Source organism: Triturus cristatus, chromosome 9 (assembly GCF_964204655.1).
Source record: "Triturus cristatus chromosome 9, aTriCri1.1, whole genome shotgun sequence".
Lineage (NCBI taxonomy): Eukaryota > Metazoa > Chordata > Amphibia > Caudata > Salamandridae > Triturus > Triturus cristatus.
Window position 1 is genome coordinate 1,212,664,581 of NC_140592.1, and position 17,660 is coordinate 1,212,682,240.

At 46.4% G+C, this 17,660-nt stretch overlaps 1 protein-coding gene across 11 annotated transcripts in view; it reads left to right on the forward strand.

Moving 5' to 3' along the window:
• The window catches only part of NUMB (NUMB endocytic adaptor protein), a 421,644-nt gene that overhangs the window by 293,353 nt on the left and 110,631 nt on the right, over positions 1 to 17,660 (forward strand). For 8 of the 11 annotated variants that reach the window (XM_085627239.1, XM_085627247.1, XM_085627238.1 and 5 more), the window contains 3 exons: positions 4,905 to 4,937; positions 8,271 to 8,345; positions 17,267 to 17,407. In XM_085627239.1, coding sequence (XP_085483365.1) covers positions 4,905 to 4,937; positions 8,271 to 8,345; positions 17,267 to 17,407 — 249 coding nt within the window. The remainder of the gene's footprint in view (positions 1 to 4,904; positions 4,938 to 8,270; positions 8,346 to 17,266; positions 17,408 to 17,660) is intronic. The other 3 variants (XM_085627246.1, XM_085627248.1, XM_085627245.1) reach the window with 1 other exon arrangement.

Sequence of the window (17,660 nt, forward strand, 5' to 3'; positions counted from 1 at the left end):
GCAAACTGACCACTGAACGTCTCAAGCGTTAAAAAACCCAGAGACAATGCTAAACTGACAGCGTTTGTTATAAACCATGCAAAAACAAAACAGAACTTTAGCACAGTTCACAAGATTGAAGATGAAAATGTGAATAAGACTTTTTTTTCCACAAAATGTTTTTGCTTTTAATCAAAAATAAACAGTAAAGTGCAGGACAGCAGCAAGTGTATAAATCTGAGATTTTGGCAATATTCAACAAGTGCAGCCGTTCAGATATAAACTTATTTTCTGTTTAGCATGGCAGATCATACATATCACATACAAAATGCAGTCGACCTGCTCCAATCACAGTCTTGACACGGGCCCGTTCATCAACTTCCCCCTACCCCCACCCCATCCCCTGCCTCACATCAGTTTATGAATCACAATGTCCTTCGTTCCTCCTGCACAGCAGTGTGTACTGTCACCTATAGTATCTTAGAGAGGGTATGGCCCAGATCCCCCTATCCTCCTGTATGGAAGAGGTTAAGTTTAGGTTTCTCCTTGGTCAGGGTCTGAAAGTAAGGAGCTCTCAGGGGAGTCGGTTGCAGGGTTTTTCAGGCTTTTAACCAATACATCCCATGCCCTGGCTTTATCAATCGTGCTACGCCCCCTCTGCACCTCTTGGAACAACTTAGCGCCTTTGCCTATTTCAGACTGAGCAAGCACCTCCCTCCATTTATGCACCGGAGGGCTTGTGGCAGCTTTGCATGCTTTGTGGAAGTCCTGATAACAGCCCACTATGCAGAGAGAAGCAGCGCCCACCTAAGGGCGGCAGAAGCAAAGGTAGAGGGGGAAAGGCCTTGTGATGACGTAGTAAGAGTGCGTCCTCTATTGAGATGGCAAGAGAGACCCCCAGTAGTTTGCAAACTACCAGTCTGTTTTTTTTCTTTCACTCTATGCATGGGGAAAAAACTGAAAAATATGCCAGCAACAGTTATCAAAGAAGGTTGTGCTGGCAATATGGTCGTAGGTATGATGTTACTTCTTGTATCACATAGCTGGATGCAATGACCGAAACAGCAAAATACAAGTCAGGCGGCACACTATGCTAATCAGATATTTTTAGGGTAAGTGTTTTAAAGCCACGTCCTTAATTAAATCGGCCACCCCCCTTTGAGAGCCCCCCCCCTCCCCCTCCCTAGTTTTTTTATCCCACTTAAAGCCCTGTTGGAAAACTCTAGTCTTACCTCACTTGTGACTCGCTCCCGGGTCTCTATGGCAGGCAGGGGCGAGGTTGGTTCAAACTTCTTTAGCCGCCAGACCTGTCTCCAGAGCCATCAAATTACCCAGATATCAGCACTGACTGCCCCCAGGCCAGAATGAGCGCGAGAGCGCGTAGCGTGAAGCGCGTGACGCATCACTGCTACGTCGTTCTCATCGCGAGGGCAGGGCTGGCCACAATAAATTCATGTGTTTTTGTATTGTTGCCCAGGGCCGTCATTGGTAGCGCTCGCGCTACTAGAGTGATTGACGGCCCTGGAGGCTGGTCAGTGCTAAGTGCGCTCAGCGCACACTTTCAAACTGGGCCACGCGCGGCACTGGTGACCGGTTGCGGCCGCGGCAGCCGTTATTTATTTGGGGACACAGTTTAACCAAATAAATTATAAAGGCCGCATCGGGCGACCAGTGCCGCGCGGCCACCCCCAAAATTGTGCCGCCTGGGGCGGACCGCCCCCCTCGCCCCCCCCTAGCTACGCCAGTGGAAATAAGCAAGTTTGAGCAGTGGTCTATAATACAAAGAAACTTTGAAGAGCACTACTGTCAACAGTATTTAATTTTATTGTACTTTGATATGTCACAGGTTGCATTTAAACTTTGTGGGGATGATTCGAAGTGGGCAGGACACGGGGTCTGGTGTTTACTAGGTGTGGTCAGTAACTCCTGTTTCCATTTCTCCTCTTGAAAAGAAGCTGTTGTATGTGGAAATGGCGTTCTGCTTCATATAATTCAACGGGGTATCTTTATTTACCCACTGTTTCCCCTTCACACATTTAGACTGGTATAAACTGCCGATATTGATCAGTTGAAAAGTGTGTGTTTGCAGTGTTTGCTGAATAGCTCGGTATTCCAATCCCTCCTGAGAAAGTTGTCAATAGAACGCAGATAAATGGTGTCAGCGCCAAGTGCTGGTGGAGGCATTGCACTGGACTACCTTACTCACAAGCAGGCCCTGTGTAACCTTGTCTTTAAAGTACCTTCTCATTTTAAATGGCTGTCATTTGTGTTTTAATTGTTTGACCATTGACAATTGGTTTTAATGCATTTTCTTGTTTTAGCAGGTAAAGAAAATTAATCTATCTGTTGAAAATTCACATGTGTTACAATTAACTGCATTGATGCATGACATCTTTTTCTATTAACTTTGCTGGATTGATCTTTCTCTGCCAAAAATTCTTAACACGTTTCAGCTATGAACAAAATTAACCATTAACTATCCTTTAGGGATAAAGTGTTCTGTTAAATCGCCTGTAGCTTTCACGCGCTGATTATTACTGACTGTTTAATAAAAAGCATAGTTATTCGACTTGGCAGCAGTTTCTCGACCCTCTAATTAGTTGTTAAATCTTGCCAAAATCTTTTCTTCCCAGCAAAATAATTACAAAAATGTATAGTTATTCAGATACCAGAGGTGCATCATAGAATTAACTCATGATATTTACTGTGCTTATGCTAGGACTAAATGAACTGCTACCTGTAATTAAGAATGCTTTCTCCAACATTATTCTTTTAAATCCTTTTCATTTAGCTTTAAACAAAAAACAGCAAAAATAGAAAAATTGTAAAATGCAACAGGGTCAGGTAATGTGCATCTAGATTACGGGTACACCCTATTCGTATGCAACATGAATCCAAGGGAGCATATAGTATTCAAAGTATCAGTTGAGCCTATAGACTCGCTTTGTACGAAGACATTTATATCCCATCTTCCATTATATGATCCGATGGGACTACCAGCTCTTTCAACGTTCATAACCAAACATTGGTTAAAGAGTCAGATAGTCTAAAGAAATCACCATCGTTAAGATACTTTGACCTTGGGTCAGTAGAGAATACTGTTCTACAGCCCTGCTATATTCCACTGACTGTTGGATTTGTGTTGGGCGCAGCAGGATACTAAATACTCGCAAGACTGTCCCTATGGAAGCCTGTTTAGAAAGGCCTTCAAGATCGTGTTTAACATTAGTGATATTCTAGCCACTTCAGCCTGATCGGAGTTGAAGCGCCTCTGCCTGTTTCCCACTTTAGGTGATTTTTACAAAGAGCAGAGCTTGAACACCTCCCCAGCCCACTCCCACTTTCCGATGTTCAGCCCTTTGCCTGCATGTCAGTATCCTTGTGGAATTTACCTCCTAATATATTCACTGCAGCGGCTGAATCTCAAGGTGTGACCGGTACGAAGTCTTACATTATTCCCTTCGATATTGGATTCCACAACATTTTTGATACTCAAAGTCCCCAGAGTAATGATTGTCAGATCTTCAGTCAACAGGAGGCTTTAGACTATACATAGTGAATTAACCATTTATTTTTTATTATACGCAGAAAGAAACATATTGCAAGTTCTCCGTGTACACCTTCTTGGGCAAAATATTTTGACATGTGACACTATCTTTGACCTCTTGACTGCTGCAGAAAATGTCTCTTCATTCATATTTGAATGTAAACATTTTTATATCCTACAAATAAGTAGCTACGGCAACACATGGCTGATGAATACTTGCACATCTGGTTTATATTTGCACACTTTCTGCACAGCTTCTGTCATTTTTCTCCTACATGCTATTTTCAGTTCCTACAAAGGGGGCAGGAGCATCTTAAAGTGCAGTGATTTTTACGATCGACATAGTGAAAAGCAGAAGCCTGATAATACACCTGCCGATGTGACTAACAAAATGGCCTGAACTATAGTCATTTAAAAAATAAAAAAAAAGGTTAAAAGGCGGCATATCCCAATAAAAACAGGTGGTGTTCCATCAGAGTCAAAGGTTACATGGTCTTGCTTCTTTGTTTGTGGAAAATAAAAGAATATGTAATGTTTTTGTGTTGCTGTTTCAGTCTGACTTTTTCCTCTTTTTAATTCTACCTTCTGTGTGAGGGTGAGGGCAGTTTGTCAAATTGTGCACAACCCAAATAAGAAAAATGATTACAAAAAGTTAAAAAGCAAAATAAATAGAAGTAAGGAATGTCATACTTTATTTTTTAAAAACGTTTTACCCCCTTAGTAGAAAGGTGTGCCATAGTAGAACATCAATACAGCCTTACAAACGTGTAATCTAAGAGATGCATTTGCTACATTAAGATTGTGGCAAATGAGTTTCTATTTGGAATGCATATGTTTGTTGAAAATTCATCCTATTGATGTTACTTCTTCATAGGACTGGACTCTTTTCTGGATTGGCACATATTTTGTATTGGCCCAGTTTTTTTTATGTAAGGTAACTAAGGCAGACCAGTGTGTCTTGCCTGCATTATGATTTAACTAGTTTTGTCTGGGGAGAAATTTGTTTGAATATTAAGATGGCAATTATTTCCCATCGACTTGCAAACCAAAGAATTACTGATCGTCCAATTGCTGCCGAGTTTGACCTTCAAACCTTGAAAACTAAAATTTCCAATGCAAATAAATCAAGCCTTATTATGTACTTTGCATGGGCTAAATAGGTCTTTGTTTCCTCCTTCAAGACTTGAACTTACTCTTTTCTTCCATGTAACGCACTTAAAACATTCAGGATTTCCATATTTACCTGCCATTATTTACAGTATATTCCTAATACCCCATCTCCATTCCCAACTTTTGTGTGCATGTTGATTTTTACACCCTGGGACACCTTAAACAACCTTCAGTAATAGTACTCGACTTGTCCCCCCTGTTCCTCCAGGAAAGGAAGTTCTTCAAAGGCTTCTTTGGAAAAGTAAGTTCTTGCCACGTTTGCGCTTAAATGGTAAGGAGTTACACCACTGGTATGGCGTCTCAATTCACAATAGCATCAAGAGGCTTGTACTTGCTGTCTCTAGTGCTTGCTCTCACTAGCATTGTCTCATTACTGACAGAATTATTGTTATTTACAGTGAAAAGATGTACCTCTAGATTATACAGTTGGAAATGTATGGTTCTTGTGTGCATATTTATGGTTGAAAACGTGTTCGAAGCAGGTTTATGAAAAGTTAACTAGCGTATCCCTCGAAAGTGATATGCTTGCAGTATATCTCAAAAAGTTTCAAGTGTTAAGAGCTTAACGTTTGGACTTTTAGCTTTTAAAGAGTTAACACAATGTGTTCTTTGTGTACATATTTTCTTTATTGTCATGTCAGGTTCAACTTAATAGTCTAAAGTTGTGTTAATGTTTGGTCATATTTACTGCGCTTATTGGCACACTAAACATTTAATTGTGTATTGTTGAGAATATCCTATAATTTTTCTTATTGGGTAATTTGAAGAAACACTTTATCAAATGTAATACATTAAAGGAGCTTAACCGAAGGCTTGTCATCACTCAGGAGGTGTGCCGCCTTCGACATGGTCAATCTTAGAAAGAGCAAACCTATTTCAAAGGCGCGTATCTTGCCACTCTAGGTGTAACAAGAGTGTACATTCGGACTTAGTGTGGAAAAACTCATTGAGTAATCCGCTGAAGGATGCTTATTGAAACAAAGGCGAAATCCCATTAGGAAATTTTATTACAATATACCAATGCTCTTTGTTGTGTTGAGGGAGTCTGAATGATGGTAAAGCCTTCTGCCTCTAAAGTTGTTCTTCCTCTGATGTTATTGAAGGGCAACAGGAGCTGTCCTTGTAGCTCAGAATCAGATGTCATTGTAACAGCTTATGTTACATTGGAGGTGGGTTCGCACAGGGTTGTGGGATTGTGTAGGTTCTCTGAGATTTATTGACAGCCTTGCACCTCCCCATCACAGTCCTGCAGCTCCTGTTGTCACAGAATGGTAGAGCTTGAGGTGTACATGTCATCCTGACAACAGATTCTGAGGTAGAGATGAAACACAGAGCATGCTTTGAAGCAGTAGTAATCTGGTCAGTAGGTACTATTGTGAAAATAACTGCCCTTTCTCCTTGTTGCTGCCATCTTGCCTTTGACTTGGTATCCTCAATTTGGGTCATGGACACTATTTCACCGCAGTGTGTGATGCCCACATTTCTAATACTCTAACAAATAACCACAAAACTATGCAACATTAGTCAGTTTGATGGTTTTCTATATCATCCAGTCGTATAGATGCTTTCAACCACCTTCGACATAGTGAGATTTATAATTGCTCCCCTCTCTATCATCGTAACAGCTTTCAGATCACTTTTGGGGAAATCAGGTTAGAAGAATCTTGCTCTCTGCTTAATATTTCTTGAAGCTTCGCAGGGATCTGAAGGCTCATCCCTTCTCCTCTGCCGGCAGCTAAAACTCCATCTGCACCTCTGTCTAGTCAGTTACCTAAGAAAATGATCCTTTATGTAGGCACACTTTGACAATCATATCTACAGTGGTTGTATGGAGCATCCCATTTGCTTGAGAATTAGGGCAGTTGTAAGTCTTATCCTGAAGAAATACTTTTCAGCGTGCAATCTTCTTGTACACACATTCAAGTCACTGTGCGATGGCTGCTATCTGTGTGTTGGGGCTTTACACAAACGACTGATGAATACATTTATTTAGAGTGACCGCACTTGGCAACTTGGTGTAGCCAGTGACTAGAAAAGAAAACATGCCACTGCCTATACATGGCGACATATGCATGCAAAAAAAATGAAATTAAAAGAAAAAATAGCCATCACTTTTTAGTCTTGCTACATATCCTAGGAAAATACAATTTTTATGGCCAAAGAAAAGATAACATTGAATTAGTATAACCCGAAAATATTGTTTTTTCACAGGATGAGTTTTTAAAAATGGACCTGGAATAGGAAGGAAAAAAGAAAAAAGCTCAAGTGCACTTCATTTTTGGTGCATGGGCACGTGTGATGAACAAAAAGTCTGTCACTTGTGTCAAGAGCCAAAGGTTCAAATTGGCTTGCCCAATGTGTTCTGTGGTAGGCGGAAGGAAAACATGAATGACAGTTGAAGTGGCCAGTGACTAAAGAGGTCTGACCTAATTTATTTATCTTTTATTACATAAGGATGATGAGGTAGCTAATGCTGTCTGTTGACCAGACCTAAAAAAAAAAGTTTGAAGTAAATCTTTCTTACTGTGCGTTTTTCTTTTGCTAACTATCATTTGTAGCTTTGCGAATTCTGATAACTTCATGTGCGATAATCTGTCACATTAGTTCAGCTATATGCATAAGGAATGGGTGGGCTATATCCTAGTTCACTTTTGATTCAAAATGTTATTGTGAAATGTTAGTGGGATGATTCCGCTCAAAGATCCACATGCTTTTTATAATGTCAGGACCGTTGTGCCTGTTTGGGGATATTTCAACTTCGCACTTTCTAAACAGCGTTCATTTCTGGTCTTTGAAGTGATTTATGATACACGTAAAAACATAAAATTTTGATTATATTCAATTTGAATTTGCTTTTTTATCTTTTGGTTTGGGGGATGGGTACTATCAATTTTATTTTTTACAAAAACAATGTATTTTGATTTGAAGAATTCCTACAAGTGTACCAGAAAAATAGATATCAAACACACCATCCTTTCTTCCAGGATTGTCAGTTGGGGAACATGTCTTCTGTGAGATAAAGGAAAGTGTGCTCAAATACTGCTGAAAACACTGGCATCACTAGTAATAAGAGATAAAGCACCTGATGTTAAGGATATTTGGAAACATTTGTTTTGTTGATGCTTAGTTCAATGCCATGGTAATTTGTGAGAGTTTTGGTGGATTTTACAGCAAAAAGAGACTTGACTTTAAAATGTACCTCTTGATTACTGTTAAAGATGTCACTCCTTCCAAAGCTACCAGTGGTGTAACTCCTTATGCATCAATGTGTACATTTAGATTTTTGAGTGTACATTTTCATAATAAACTAAGAATTATACTGATAAATCTTTGCATTTAACAACGTGATCACCTGTTCTTGCCCTATCCTTTTTCAGTGTGGTTCTATGATCTTGGCTTTTGCTTGGTTTCCTCTTGGAATGGTTTATAGTTTGGTTTGGAGTCGCTGGCTTTGGGCTCAATTAAACATGGTCTTGGAGCTGCACTCACACTAGCTACTCTTTTGTGCTCACTAAATTTGCTCATTGTCCTATTACGTACTGTGTATAACACTGTTTTTTCATTCTATTGAAAGACTGGAAAGAAGGCTGTGAAGGCCGTCCTGTGGGTTTCAGCCGACGGACTAAGAGTGGTGGATGAAAAAACAAAGGTTAGACATACAGTTTAATTGAAAGGTTATTTTGTGCTTAGCTGTAAGATGCCTTGTGAAATGAGTTGAAGTTTATACTAGAATTCACTTTCCCATGTCTACGTGATAAATACAGACCATATCTGTTGTCAACATTCTGCTTTTTAAGGATTAAGTATATTTGTCCAAAATTACTCATGAGAATGAATGAATGAATAAGGCATGTTTATAAAGCGTGACAGTTGTTCCAACTGGAGCATAACAAAGGGATATTTCCATGAGTTAATGTATTAAATGTATTTGTTAAAGTTATGTGCATGGTCGCTAATGTATTTCTTAAAATGCTTTAATGAATTGTATTTTCAGACAGAATGTTCTATTGTCAAGCCTGTTTTTCCCCTTTACTGCTTGGTATTAAATCCTCAAATCTCATTCCTTTGCTGTTTATTGCATGAGCAAAATCCATACTCGATCGGTTTATCAGGATACGGAAGAAATTCCCGAACTGAAACACACCATGCTACAAGATTTGCGTAATTAGTAGTTAGCTCTCTAATTCTGAAGAAATCCGATTTGCTGAACTGCGATATTAATAGATTTAACTGTTTAATTTTCTCTTCCTTAGTTCCAATGCTTACAGCTATTCACATATTTTCATTTTTTATAGTGTTAAGATGTGTTTAACACAAATATGAAACTCGTTTAGTAAACAAAATATTAAAAGACAAACTCAAACTAAATGAAGTAATTAAAGAAAATAAATGCACTTTTGAGGTTTTGTCAATCAGTTCAGCCATATACAATGTCCTGGTTTCCCAAATCATAAGTGTCTACCGACAACCTGCATATCTTAAGTTATTTTCCTCAGTACAGCAATGGTTTGTTTTTATATAATTGCAAGCATGGTATTTCAGAGTGTACTATATCAGAGAGGAGCCTAGAGGAAGACCCGTCACTGTATTGGGACCAGCACTCTGGCGCAAGACTCATTCAGGGGCAACAGTATGAGAATGGCCAAAATTGTACATATAGTTTTTAAAGCCCATGCCCACACACACACACACCTACATGCTCTTTTACACTAACCTTGTTGCCCTGGCCTCAAATAAGAACAATAGACAAAGACCTGCATAGTATGGTTGTGCTGTCCTGACAACAGTTGGTGGCAAGAATGCTGAGGTTAGGCATGATAGATGATATAACCGGGAAGGGAAGATTAGTGATGTAAGGGATGCATGTGGGTGTAAGTCTTGAGATACTAATTGAGCAGGTGTATTTTGAGGCCATCCTGGAAGGAGCGTAATGAAGGGCCAATCTGAATTCTTTTTTTTTTTTTTTTTTTTTTTTTGAAACCGTTTATTGCATTTTAAAAAGGTTACAAGTATGGGCCTACAACCATCCGGCCGGCCGCTAGAGTGGCAGAAGCATATGACATATCTACAGTAAGAGTCTCTTGGCGGTGCAGATCGGTAAATCAGGAGATATCAATAGCGCAGGCCACATAACTCCAAGCCCACAATACGGTTTCCTTTTTTCAAAACAGAACAACACAAAAAACCACACCCGCAAGGCAACCCGCCATCCAAAGTGACGGCACGTGCTCCTTAAGTGGGGGATCCCAACCAGCAGCCAAACTCTGAAGAGGGGACTGGGAATAGATCAGGGACTGGGGAACCACATGCCCACGGCTGAGGGAGGGGGTCGGCTAGGGGGACGGAGCTGGTGAGGCAGCCGGTAGCAGTGGCGGCTCACAAATACCCCCGCGATAGGCGTTCCAGGGGCCCCAGATTTTCACCCACGCCCCAGGCTTACCCCTCGCCACATACACTACCTTTTCACGAAACATACACCAATCCATATGTTCTTTCCAGGCCAACACCGCCGGGGGCCTCTGGGATCCCCACAATTGAGCAATGTCACGCTTAGCTATCATGTATCCCAGAGTCACCCACCGCGTCTGCGGGACCGAATAGTCATTTGGTTCCCACACATTCAGCAAGCATCTCCTCGCTTCAGGCAACAGCGCGACACGCGTCACCACACGCAGGACCTCATGCACACCACGCCAGAATCGCTCCACCTTTGGGCATTCCCACAGAATATGCATGAAAGTTGCCAAGGCACCACAGCCACGCTTACACAATCCGTCACCAGCAAAGCCCATATGTAGAAGCCTTGGCCCCGTCACGTAAACCCGGTGGAGGATCTTAAGCTGGACGAAGCGAAGGCGAGCCGGGATGGCCACCTCCTTCGGAGAGGCCACCGCGGAAATCCAGTCCTCGTCGTCCAGTTCCAGCCCTCGTCGTCCAGTTCCAGCCCGTCGGCAACCCAGGCCTCGCGGAGACTAGTCAGCAGGCACGATCTGTCGTTGATCAGTTTTTTATATATAAGGGAGATCGTGCTGTCTGGGACATGGCCATCCAGCACTCTGTCCTCCAGGGGGGAAGACTCCGGAATGGACGCGACATCAGGGAAGACGGAGCCCAGCGCGTGGCGGACTTGTAAGTACCGAAAGTACTCACTGCCTTGCAGCTGAAACTCCGTCTGCAGCGTCTCAAAAGTTTTGAATCCCCCCCTCGTCCAGAGATCTCCCACTGTGCTGATTCCGATCGTGTCCCACTTCTCGAAGCCCTTCGATGTCCACAGGGAGCCCAACCTCTCAGACGCATATAGCGGTGACGCCCGGGTCAAACGGTCCTTCCACCCCATAGCTGCATTAGCCGCATGCCAGACACGCACCATGACACGCGTCGGTCCCGTCAGACGGGAGTCGGGCGCGCCAGAGTAGAGCGCTCGATTATAATCGCCACCGGGCAGGAGCATCTTGTCCATTTCAAATGCCGGGTTCAGGGCGGGCCCGTAAAGGCCATGATTAATTGCAGCTAGCTGGGAGGCCCAGTAATACCGTTTAATGTCCGGGAGGGCAACCCCCCCATCGTACCACGGTAGCGTCAATTTAGCCAGAGCAATACGCGGCCTCCCGTCCCAGAACAGGCGCCGCTGCAGGCCCTCCACCTCACGGAAGTAGCGCGCCGGAACCAAGTCCATAGTGTTCTGGAGCGCGTACAGAAAGCGCGGCAAGGACATCATCTTAAACAAGGCCGCTCGGCCAAGCGGCGAGAGCGGAAGACGCCGCCAACGCGCAACGTCCTCCTTCAAGCGCTGGAGGGGGGGTAGCAAGTTCTGCTCGTAGCGGGCCTCCGGGTCTAGAGTAATATATGTACCCAGGTACCGGAACCCCTGGGAGGCAATCTGGATCGGGCAGTCCCGTGGTAGGGCCGGAGCCTCCCCGGAAAGCACATATACGCAGGATTTCGCCCAGTTGATGACAAGGCCTGAGTTACGACCGAAGGAGCGCAAAACATCAACCAGGACAATCAGCGAGTTACGCGGGGAGGCGAGATACAAAAGGATATCATCGGCGTAGAGGGACACGCGGTCCTCATGCTCGGGGGTCCAGCGGAGACCACGGATAGAGGGGTGCCACCGCAGCCACTCCGCCAAGGGCTCCAAGGCCAGTGCAAACAGGAGCGGCGACAAGGGGCAACCCTGACGCGTGCCCCGCCCCAGCGCGAATGGGGCCGAGACTCGCCCATTCACCACCACCTGCGCCAATGGGCCCGAATACAACAATTTGACCCAGCTAATGAATCCCGGTCCAAATCCAAATTTCGCCAGCATCGCCAAGATGTATGGCAATTCAAGCGTGTCAAACGCCATGGTGGCGTCTAAGGACGCCAAGATGGCCGGCTCCCGCACAAACGGGACACGCGCGAGCACCCCGTGCAAGCGTCGCAGATTCAGAGCCGTGTTGCGATGGGGTATAAAGCCAGATTGGTCTTGGTGGACCAAATCGCCCACCACGCCGACCAGCCGGTTGGCCAGCACCTTGGCGAGGATTTTGGGCTCCGCGTTCAAGAGCGAGATAGGCCTATAGGATGTAACCCGCTCACGGGGTCTCCCCTCCTTGTGGATCACCACGATTGTGGCCAGACGCTGGTCCGGCGGGAGGGAACCCTGCGAGTGGGCCGCCAGGAACATCGCGCGCAGGTGGGGCGCCAGTGCATCCGGTCGCAGCTTGTAAAGCTCGATGGGGATACCATTGGGGCCCATGGCCTTGCCGGATGCGACCGAGCGAATAGCCAGGGCAATTTCGTCCGAGGTGGGAGGAGCGTCCAGCAAATCCCTGTCCTCCACCGTAAGGGAGGGCAGCGCGATGTCCCGAAGCAGGGCATGGGAATCTTCCTCCGAGCAGGGAGAAACCGGGGAGTATACCTCGCGGAAGTAATCCGCGAAGCAGGAGACAATGGCTTCCGGCTCGGTGACACGCACACCATCCATCCCCTCAATCAAAGGAACCACACGACTCGCTCTCTCCCTCTTGTCCAACCACGCAATCAATTTACCAGCCTTATCACCCACATCATACAATCGCCCCTGTTGCTCTCTACTGAGGCCCCTGGCCGCCTCCGTGACGAGGGCCCTATAGGCCGCCTGCTTGAGGTGCAGAACATGCAACTTGGCGTCCGTTACCCCGCTCCCCAGGTCACCCTCTAGTTCCGCAATTTCGGCCTCCACCCGGGTTACTTCCTCCCGCTCGCGCCTCCGGGCATGGGAGATAAAGGAGAGGGCCTCCCCTCTGAGAACTACCTTAAAAGCCTCCCACAGGGAGATGGCCGAAGGGACAGACCCCACATTCTCATCAAAGTATCGCTGTAAGGATTTGATCAAGTCGGCACGAATAGTGGGGTCGCGCAAGTACCAAGCATTGATTGGAGCCACCCTGCCCTCCCCCCTCGGGAAGACATCGAAATGTAACAGTAATGGGGAGTGATCTGAAATACCCCGCGCCAGATGGCACACCTCTCCCACCCTCCCAGCATAGGCCGCCGGGACAAGGATGTAATCAAGCCGCGAGAGGCTACCATGGGCACCCGAGTGGAAGGTGTATTGCCGCTGTGCGGGATGCTTTAGTCGCCAGCAATCCACCAGGCCCAATGTATCTAAAAGGCCGGACAGCCAAGCCTGTGCCCGGGGGAGGTCCCTAGGGGGATGACGATCCATAGACCCAGACACTACCGCATTGAAGTCCCCCCCAACCACCAGCAGGCCACCCGGAAGGTCCAGGAGGAGGCGCCCCAGGTCCGCAAATGTAGTAGATTGTAACCCAGGCGGGACGTACACTGATATAAAAACAAACACTCTACCCTCCATTCTACCCACCAGAACAGTGTAGCGTCCCCTCTCATCATGGCGCACCTCATCAATCTCCAACGGGAGCGAGTTCTTGATCATGATACCCACCCCCCGCGAGCCCGAGGTGAAGCCCGAGTGGGCCACCAAACGATAGCCCCGCCGATTCATGGCATGAAAGGAGTTACCTATAAGGTGTGTCTCCTGCAGGAAGATAACATCTGGTGAAATACGTTTCAGGTACTGCAGGACCACACCACGCTTAATCCTGTCCCCCAGGCCGTTAACATTCCATGACAACACAGTCAAATCCCTACCCCCCATCATACGTAGAAGCAATCAGTCGTCCCCCACAGAGCATCTCGAGAGCAACAATACAGTAAAGGGCTTGCCTTGCGGTGCAAACAAACAACACACCCCCCCCACCCCCCCATCCCAACAGAACTCCCCCCTCCCTGCACCCCTGCATGAGCCCAGACAGCCCCCCCAAAGTGCAGTGTGCCTGTCGCCCCATAGATGAAAAACTAACTAGTCCCCCAGAGGAGGAGGGAAGCCCCCAACAGACCCCGCACGACCTCCATAGGAGGGGAACATACACGATCAGTAAATGGTAAAGGAATGTTGTCCAGAGCAAGGCCTATTATTCACCCCTCAGTTCTGATCCGGCGGGCCCTCCCCGCCAACCGCACCCCCCCCACTCCCTCGGCCCCGATCTCCAGGCAGAGTGTCCAACCAGTCCCCAGCCGCCTCGGGTCGGTCAAAAAAGTGCGTGCGACCATCCACCTCCACCCTTAGCTTAGCTGGAAAAAGCATTGAGTACTTAAGGTTCAGGTCCCGTAGGCGACGTTTAACTCCGAGAAAACTCAGTCTCTGTTTTTGGACCGCCGGAGTAAAGTCTGGGTAGAAATGCACATCCATGTTATCAAGCTTGACCGGTCCCTGTTGCCTGGAGGTCTGCAGGATAGCGTCTCTGTCCCGAAAGTTAAAAATCCGGGCAATGAGAGGCCGCGGCGGGGCACCGGCCTTCGGTCTGCCCCCAGGGACCCGGTGAGCACGTTCCACCGCAAAAAGCTTACTCAGCCCCCGGGGCTGGAGATGGGTAAGGATCAATTCTTCCACAAAAAGATCTGCCGCCTCCGCCTCTCGTCCCTCCGGCACCCCCACAATGCGAACGTTATTCCTCCGGGCCCGACCCTCGGAATCCTCCAGTCGCCGGTCCATCAGGGCGCTCGCCTGGCCAAGCCGGCGCACCTCCTTTTGGAGGGCCACCACGTCCGTCGAGAGGCTCGTTGTGGTGTGGGCCAGGGAATCGACCCGGTCGTTGGTTTTGGACAAGTCAGCCCTCACAAGGCTCACATCCACAAGGACCGAGTCTATCTTTTGCGCTAGGGTGTCGAAGCGCTGGTCCACCGAGGCCTTCATCTCTGCGATGGCGCCCATGACGTCCCGGAGGGTCAGATCCACCGGCTGAGCAGACGCCTCCGTCGGGCCCGCCGGGGATGTGCGCGATGCCTCCGGAGATCCCTTCTGGAGGGTGTAACGGTCCATACTGTTGGATTGAGGCGCTGGGCCACGGCGGGTCGTCTTCACCTTCGCCCGGTCGCCATCTTGTTTGGTGGACATGCCTGCTCTCCCACCGTCGTGCCAATCTCCTCGAAAGGGCCGATAAACCAGTTCACGGGTTCCGGGGGGGGGGGGGGCGACCACTGGACCGCAGGACGACTCACAGCCGGCGGGTCAGCCGGGCACCTGGACAAGGCCACACCACCGCACCCCGCTCCGCAACCCTACCTCGCTTGAGGGCAAGGAGGGCGCAAAAGCGAAAGTGAAAGCGCGGGATACGCGAGTCGCCCAGCCCTGCCCGCCGCTGTTGTTCGCTTTGTCCCCGGATCGCCCCACTACTCCAATCCGGGGGGCCAGCGCGGAGAAGGCCGCAACCTTCAATCGGTGCTCCCACCGGTGTTCAGGGTCCGATTCGAAAACGAAAAACGGGTGGCGCCTCAGCACGGGTTCACCGATACAGTCCCCTCAACAAGGGCAGGATATAGCCAGGATTAATTCAGGAGGTCGTGGAGGTCCTCGGGAGCCTCGCACCTACGCGGCCATCTTGGTTGCGCGCTAGGCTCCTCCCCTCCAATCTGAATTCTTAAGGAAGGTGTTACCAGATTCTGAGTCTGTTACCTGGCATGAAGCAGGAGGCGGTAGCCTTCTTTCTAAACCGACAAACTGCATGGCTGAAGTGTACTTTGCACATACCAGAGCATTTACTACCTGATATGAGATGTGGTGTTTTTGAGCAGGGTATTTGGGAGGTCGCTGGTGACATATGAGGCGGGCTGTTATGTCGGTATATTCACCCTCCAACTGGAGGTATTTGAGATCTTCCAGGTCTGAGTTAAAATTGTCACATTTTTGGGAACCTGAAAACAAGTTTGCTGGTGACTACAGGCCGGGTGGCTGATTTTGGGATAGCTGGTCAATAGAACATTGCTGTGGTCGATGTGAGAAATCATAAATGCCTGAGTGACTTGTTTAAAATATTCCATGTGGACCTTAATGTTGGCAAGAAATCTGCGCTATGCTGCAGGAACAGCATCTGTTTTAGAAACTCTTTATTCCTCACTTCTCGTCCCTCCTCATTCATAATCCCTCACTGTTCATTCCTACTGCTTTCCCGTCATCCCCCACTCATCATCCCTACTTTTCATCCCTCAGTTGTCACTTTTCACCCCTATGTCTCATCCCTGATTCATTGCTCCCATTCTTATTCTTCATCCTTAATCTTACACCTTATCCTTAATTTGATTCCTTGTCCTTTTATCTTATTCCTGATCCTTTTTCTTATTCCTCATTACTTATTCCTCATCCTGCATCCCTCATTCGTATTAGCCTAGATTCTTATTCTTCGTCGCTCATTCTTACTTTGTCCTTCATGCTTATTTCTTGTCCTACATTCGTATTCCTCATCCCTCATTCTTATTCCTCCTCCTCCCTCATTCTTATTCTTCCTTCCAGTCAGTACCTTTGTATTGGTCTGTGTAATAAAATACAGCCATCTTATCTGCATGTGCTGGTTGAGGCGATTAAATTCAACAGTGTCTGTCTGTCTGTCTGTCCAAGTGTGTCCAAGCAGTCAACTGCTGAACAACATTTAATTTTGTTTAGGTAAGTGCTTTGCTCTTTCCACTGGCCAAGGGTGAAAGCTCCAATGGGTGTGGAAACGGATTGGGGTCTAGTGGGCTTCAGTCGTAAATCTGCACTTGGAGAGCGAGAGAGCAATATAAAATTGTCCTAAACATGCTGTCTCTTTTTGGTTGTATATGTAACAGAGCAAAGGTTTTTGATTTGGTGGGGCCATTAGCCGAGAGGGTTTTTCTGTTCCTTTCCTTGGGTTTGCAGATTTCAGACCAGACCTGGCTGGGATTCATATCCTGCTTCATTATTGCAGCCCTTTAAACTACTTCCGTTGCATTCAAAACCGAGAGTGGTATAGGACTGATTTAACAGCTCAAAGAGCTTTCTTATGTTGTTTTTGCAATCATTGATTTGCACCTGAAAGAAAGCTTGTTTGGACTTGTGTGGATTTACTTCTAAAGTCTCTTGTATCCCAGAGACCGCTGTGAAAAGAGGTTAGATTAAGTTCACCTGCCATTATCTAAATTGGCAGTTGTCCAGTGGTTTGTTGTCATTCCTGTAAATGCCTTTATCTTACCATGTTTCTTATTTTGTATTTTTTTTTTTTTTGACAGGATCTTATCGTAGATCAGACAATCGAGAAAGTTTCTTTCTGCGCCCCTGATAGGAACTTTGATCGGGCATTCTCTTATATCTGTCGGGATGGCACTACAAGACGCTGGATTTGCCATTGTTTTATGGCTGTTAAAGACACTGTGAGTATTAGCATGTTTAGTGGAAGGTAGTTTGAATGTCAAGGAATGAGGTTGGCAGCTTACATTCCTTTGATGTTGGTTCCTGGTCATTTGTTCATATTATTCTTTGTGGATGGTGCAGAGCCAGCTTTGCATAAGTAATAAATGGGGCCACATTCGAAGGCCATTACACGACTGTTTGGTGAAAGCTCTTCAATGAAATATGGTTTGTGTGCAGGGTGTTGTACCACTAAACTGACTGCACATGTTCTAA